The sequence below is a fragment of the Musa acuminata genome, chromosome BXJ2-3, assembly GCF_036884655.1.
Source record: "Musa acuminata AAA Group cultivar baxijiao chromosome BXJ2-3, Cavendish_Baxijiao_AAA, whole genome shotgun sequence".
In the NCBI taxonomy this organism is placed as follows: domain Eukaryota; kingdom Viridiplantae; phylum Streptophyta; class Magnoliopsida; order Zingiberales; family Musaceae; genus Musa; species Musa acuminata.
Genome location: NC_088340.1, coordinates 14897501 through 14904405, shown reverse-complemented (window position 1 = coordinate 14904405; position 6905 = coordinate 14897501). Strand labels below are relative to the sequence as shown.

Below are 6905 nucleotides of genomic sequence, written 5' to 3'. Positions count from 1 at the left end.
GGATATAGGCAAAAAATTCACCCTAAATATTTCATCTTTTCCATGAGACGTGTGAAAATTTAGTTTTCTTTCTCCTCTACAGTTCAGCCACGTAAATAGCTCGATAAAAATATAATTTTATCGATGTGAAATTGTTCGATAAAGTGTATAATAAACTTTTTATTTATTTATGTATTTATCTATTTATTTTATCGCTACAATGAACTCATACAGCGACACGCCGCCTTCGGATAGCGGGACTGGGCACGCCCAAACGGAGACCATGGACTCCATCCCCCGCTCGCCCTCGTTTCGCCGCACGTGTGACTCGTCCGTATGTCATTTGCCACGTGTACAGTACGTCGAATAACGGCCCAGTTGTTGGATCTTTTACCGATTAATATGGTGTTTCCTGCTTTTGATGTGATAGGAGATCCAGAAAACGGCCTCAGGACAATCGGATACAAATCACCCCCCTCGAAGAATAGAAGTTGCGAGTCTACTCCATCTGATGATACCAACTTCCCCCTCGTCGTCGTCCTACTCCTCCTCCTCGTTCTCGCTCGATTGCCTGCCTCTTCGTCCTCACTCTCTCGCCATCCAAACCCTCGAGTCCATAGCGAGATAGTAGTTGGAGAGATTAGGGGAAGAGGAGCGGCGGCGGTAGCGGGCGAGAGCCATGGGGCTGTGCCATGGCAAAAACATGTCCTTCGCCGAGGACGGTCGTCACCGCGAGTACAACGGTGGAACCGGGGCTCGCGGCGCACCCGCGACCCCACACCGCAAGAGCAGGAGCCGCCCCGCCACGCCCGTCAGCTTCTCTTCGACCGGCACCGACGCCATCGCGTGGCTCAGCCCGTACCCGCAAGACTCCGCCAGCCCCCTCCCCACCGGGGTCTCCCCCTCTCCTGCTAGGTCCACTCCGCGGCGATTCTTCCGCCGGCCCTTCCCGCCGCCGTCCCCGGCGAAGCCTATAAAAGCCTCCCTCGCGGAGCGCCAGGGCCTGCCGAAGCCAAAGGAGGGTCCGATCCCCGAGGACGGGACTGAGGAGGTGGAGAGGTCTCTGGATAAGAACTTCGGGTATGGCAAGAACCTCGGGGCGAAGTATGAGCTGGGGAAGGTGGTCGGGAGGGGACATTTTGGGCACACGTGCTTCGCCACCGCCAAGAAAGGGGATATCGAGGGCCAGCGTGTTGCAGTCAAGATAATCTCGAAAGCTAAGGTGCGGTGGTATGTCCAAAATGTTCCTTTTTGGGCTCTAAATTTTCTCCCTCTTCCAGCTTAAGAAATTATATTCGAGAATCAAGATATACTTAGTGCCACGGGATAAATTCTGAGTCAAAATAACTTGTTGATTAGACTTGGTGCTTTAACTCTCATCTTTATGTTCTTGTTCTTCTGACTGGTTCTTTGCTCCGTCTTGACCTTAGTTTCTCTTTCTGGTTTGGGAATGCAAAAGAGTCGCCGCTGATTGCGTGTCCTAAATGTTATGTGCTTAGTGATAATCATCAAGAAACAAAATGCCATTGAGCTATTGAGAGTCTAAGATGCTCTGGTTTTCTCATAATTATTAGGGAAGATATAATAACGTGAAGAGTCATTCTGTTGCTATTGACTCATTAAATATGAAATGGCACTAATATGCTTTCTTTTTATGGCATTGCATGCTTATATGGTTTTAAGCATTTTCACAGATGAGATTTTCAATATTAACTGATGCAGACAAATTATTGACATTGCTTTTATTATATTTCTTGTGTAATACCAATATTGCATAATCCTCTGAAAGCTAACCCATAATTTCCGGTCTTATGGTTTACATTTTTTTGAAGGATTGGGAAAATGGAGTGGGAGGTTTACTATTTTATGAAAGAGAGATATTTCACTTTTTTTTTATTTTCCAAGGATAGTGCCATCAGGCAGTTCGTTACATCTTTTGTGCTTCAATTTTACTAACACTAAATTGGTGGATTACTTGTTGCTGTATAACTTTTTTGTGTTTAAATAATGGATGTCTTTTTGTTATCCAAGTTTGACTGACTTACTTCCACATCTAATGAACGAAAGTATGGTCAAAGCTAGGAGAAATAAAAACTAAAGGAGCTTTTTTGTGTTTAAATACTTGTTACTATATTACTTTTTTGTATTTAAATAATGGATGTCTGTTTGTCATCCAAGTTTGACTGGCTTCCTCATCTAATGAACGAAAGTATGGTCAAAGCTAGCAGAAATAAAAACTAAAGGATCTTCTGCATCAACATAGAGTATGCTTTTTCTCTTCAATATGGACATAATTCCTTCAGAACTACAGGCCTTGCTTTCCATCCATAAATTGATCGATACAAGTATTGACTACTTCAAGTCTATGTTTATTTGAAATTTGCACTTGCCATAATAAGAAGATCACACACGCACACACACACACCCTGCATCCTTCTATTTAGTATTAGCATGCGGTTAGTCTACTGATGTTTTTTTTTTTTTGACAGATGACAACACCAATATCGATTGAAGATGTTCGTAGGGAGGTCAAAATCTTGAAAGCTTTGTCTGGGCATAAGAATCTTGTCAAATTTTATGATGCATGTGAGGATGCACTTAATGTCTACATAGTAATGGAGTATGTCTTCTTTATTATATTTTCATTTTTTATTTTGATTGTAGTGATATATCTCCAAATATCAGTACCTAAACTACAATTGGTTTATACTTTTCCTTTAAATAACTGGCCATAATGCATTTTGTGTCTAACTTTATATAACTTATTGATAGATGATAATCCTCTTTTTTGTAATTTAAAAAAGAAAAGACTTCTCGATGATGATGATTTGTACATGGTTCTTTTTTATTGCAATCCTTACTCTCTCTTCTCCTGTGTTCCCCAGATTATGTGAAGGTGGAGAATTATTAGATAGAATTCTACGCAGGTAAATATATACATTTTATTGATCAAAGTCATTAACAAGAACTTCGAATTTCTTTTATTGACACATGATTTTTTGTGTGTCGGTTCTCAAGAGGTGGAAGGTACACAGAGGAGGATGCAAAGGAAATTGTTGTTCAAATACTGAGTGTAGTTGCCTTTTGTCATCTTCAAGGTGTTGTGCATCGTGATCTAAAGCCAGAGGTCGATCTTGTAAACTTATTTGTCATTACAACACACTAGTCATTTCCTGCAGGATTGATTCTAGTTTTTTGTCACTTTCTCATTCCAGCATGTTCTTCAGTGCTACTGACCCTAATTCTCTTGTACTTTATAGCAGAATTTTCTTTTCACCACTAAAGATTGGAATGATCCCATGAAGTTGATTGATTTTGGTCTTTCTGATTTTAATAAACCAGGTGCGCATTAGCTAGCTACATGGACCTATTGTTGCTTTAGTGTTATTCATTACTTCACTATGTGCTATATCCCTTCCAAGATTACATGGAAGGAAGGAAAATCCATAACACAAATAACAGTCTTTTAGGACATTTAAGAGAACAGTAGAATTTAAATTGCAGGTCCCAGTTTAACCATCGTGCCATCATGGACAAAAAGAGGTCAAATCTCATCATGAATAAATACATCAGAAAAAGGTTATTCCAGGAGCATCTGTTGAATTTCTTTGAGGGGAATAAATACAATAATAGGCTGAAAGATGATCTTAAATGGAGATGGACGGAGTGAAGGATGATGAATGACTTGCTAATTGACCTGGTTGTTTTATTCTAATATTTGACTATCGTATGGCCTTAACTGACCTGATACTTGTAGTTCATGTTTTTTCCGAAGAACTTGACTCTTTTTATTTTAGACATCCTTTTTGTCACAATCTTTTATTTGACTTGTGTTATCATATTGTGCTTGGCATTCATATATTCTTCTCTTTTTGATTGTGCAGATGAAAGACTTAATGATATTGTTGGAAGTGCATACTATGTTGCCCCTGAGGTCCTACATAGATCATACAGTATGGAGGCAGATATTTGGAGTATTGGTGTTATAACCTATATCTTGTTGTGTGGTAGTAGACCTTTCTGGGCACGGACAGAATCAGGAATTTTTCATGCTGTTCTGACAGCTGATCCCAACTTTGATGATTCGCCTTGGCCAGATGCGTCTTCAGAATCTAAAGATTTTGTTAAAAGGCTTTTGAATAAGGATTATAGAAAAAGAATATCTGCTGCACAAGCTTTGAGTAAGTTGCCAGTCCTTGCTAAACACACTATTGAAGAGTTTGTACGTCTTTCTGTATATAGTTCTACGATTCTTCATTGTATTTGTAGCTTCCAAAGTTCTAATTCCTAGAGATCTGACTGGGGGCTAGTTTGTTGATGCTTACAGCTATAGTCAATTTCTGAAAGCTAATATTTGCTTCTCTGGTTGCAGCACACCCTTGGTTGCGAGATAAATGTTGGCAACTTCCTCTGGACATACTGATATACAAGTTAATCAAGTCATATCTTCGTGCCACACCTCTCAAACGAGCTGCATTGAGGGTAGATGTTTACAAGCACTAAAAATTTGGTGGCTTTGTCATTACTTTGCTTGAGGGGAGATGTTTACAAGCACTAGAAATTTGGCAGCTTTGTTATTGCTTTGCTTGTTTGTATACTTGTTATAAATGCATCGGAAAAGAAGTTCTTTTACATATCTACCGTTGCTCTTTCAGACTCCTGTTATGAACTGATTAGGGGGGGTATTTAACATACTATGGTAAAATAATTTTATGGTGAAACATGTCACTATGTCTCCTATTATGCATTTTTTGCATATACACGACCTAGTTTCTCTTTATAATTATCCTGTTAATATCATGTAATTTAATGTATTTAACCTCATTGCTTGATCTTTTCGCAGCATTTATTTTTTAGGTACTTGTATATATGCATTTATATGTATCTATATATGTATGTTGCTCCCTCTTAGTTTGATAATTTAGTCAATTTTTGTAAATTTGTTTTAAAATTTTTCATACTTCTGTACCTCTTTTTCAGGCACTATCCAAAGCTGTAACAGAGGATGAGCTGTTCTATCTGAGGTTGCAGTTCAAGCTGTTAGACCCAAATAAAGATGGTCACGTATCCCTTCAAAACTTTCGGATGGTCAGTCTAATTAATTGTATTTCTCTTAAGCAATATCAGTATAATAGTGTATGGTAGAAAGAAATGCAATTTTTCTGTTTTATTTTTTTTTTCTATGATGCGCTATATATGCCGTTTTTGTTTTATGATCTATGTGCTTTTGGGGCAGGCACTAATGCAAAATGCAACAGAAGCAATGAGGGAGTCCAGGGTATTTGACATTCTGAATTCGGTGAGTCATATGTTCCTCTGCTATTTCACAGTATCAGCCTAATCTCTTGTAAATACCCTTTTTTGACAGTTCATAGGTTCTTCATTGTTGTATCTCATAGTTATCAAGCATGATTATTGATATCATTAAAGAAATTTGTCCTTATGACATGTATTAGAGGCTGTGTATCTTGAACACGTGTATCAGATGAAACAATCTTTTGCATCGGAAATAATAGTGTTACACTAAAAACTTCCTCTTTCTCAAGCTTTTTAAAGGAAACAGATGTCATATTTTGGACATTGAATTATGAAATTTAAAATGATTGACAGGGCCTTTGCACATCCTGCCAATTCTTGAGGCTGATAAATTTTTTCTAGGCAAATTACTTTTTTGCAAAAACATCGTTAAACCTTTTTCGTCTTCTTGGTTCTGTGTTATGTCCTCAAGTCACTATTAAGCTTGAAAGTTATGAGATCTAACCTCTCTTTGGCTTCTTTAATTGTTTCTAGTGGAAAATTTTTACTGTAAATAATAGTCGTTCTAAAAAATCTATGATTCAAAACCCAGATGAAGCCACTCTCAAACAGAACCATGGACTTTGAGGAATTTTGTGCTGCTGCAATCAGTCCCTATCACCTTGAGGCTTTGGATAACTGGGGACAGATAGCTAGCACAGCCTTCGAGTTTTTTGAACGGGAGGGTAACCGAGTCATTTCTGTTCAGGAACTGGCCCAGGTACTAATGGTCACATAGACTTCCAAATTCATATCTGATCGACTATATTTTCCATTAGAATATAATGGTTCTGTTGTCTGTAGGAGTTAAAGATTCCTCCAAGTTCTTATTCTGTTCTGAAAGCCTGGATTAGACCTGAGGATGACAAGTTAAGTTTTATTGGATACACCAAATACATACATGGCATCACTATACGTGGTTCAAACGCGAGAGGTTGCTAGATTCTGCAACCACCGATGTAGCTCTTTCTGATGTTGGCCAACTCAATATAGAGCATGCCGTTTAACCACTCCTTTTCTCTGTGTTTGTTGATTAATGTGGCATAAAAGCTCTTGTAGAGAATGCATGTATAGATAGATTTGCAGTGAACGCTGAAGTGAAAGCTTCTAGGGCATATATGTCGTCTCTTATCCAGTTTGCCCTCTGTTGCTGTGTCATATTGTCTATTTCAGTCTTATTTCTTCTAAAGGAACTTGTATCGTCTCTCTTTGTTGCACTTTGCTCTCTCTTTACTGTCCACTATTCTCAGGAGAGAAATTTAGGTTATAATAACTGAAGTTTCAAGCAGCTTGTTCCTCATAATGACTGATTGCAAGATAGAATTGATATTATGGGTTACTTTTCAATTGAGAATTGTTGACTTAAGAGAAGTTTAAATTCCACATTCCACAGTTCCACTATATTGTCACACACTAATATCTTGTTCCCATTAAACTTTTCTTGGTTGAAGTGCCGCCAAAATTTTCCACCTAGCCTTTGTACTTTATCTTGTTCCCACTAAAGATTCATGCTTATTATACCTAAATATTAACCAGTATTACATGCAAAAAACTTGAATATAATAACAAAGCTTTTTACTATTCGATTTGAACAAATTGTTCGATTACATCATGGTTAAATGAGAACATCA

At 38.3% G+C, this 6905-nt stretch overlaps 1 protein-coding gene across 2 annotated transcripts; it reads left to right on the top strand.

Moving 5' to 3' along the window:
• The first annotated feature begins 478 nt into the window (after window positions 1-478).
• LOC103974472 (CDPK-related kinase 3) lies at window positions 479-6491 on the top strand. Of its 2 annotated transcripts, none has more exons than XM_009389317.3 (11): window positions 479-1201; window positions 2469-2599; window positions 2865-2906; window positions 2998-3106; window positions 3243-3321; window positions 3864-4160; window positions 4352-4461; window positions 4960-5067; window positions 5216-5278; window positions 5828-5995; window positions 6079-6491. In XM_009389317.3, exons 1-11 carry the CDS (start codon window positions 659-661, stop codon window positions 6214-6216), a joined length of 1788 nt encoding a protein of 595 aa, XP_009387592.2. In that variant the 5' UTR covers window positions 479-658; the 3' UTR covers window positions 6217-6491. The 2 variants fall into 2 exon arrangements, with proteins under 2 accessions (XP_009387592.2, XP_009387591.2); XM_009389316.3 differs by having other exon boundaries at window positions 3240-3321.
• The last annotated feature ends 414 nt before the right edge of the window (window positions 6492-6905 follow it).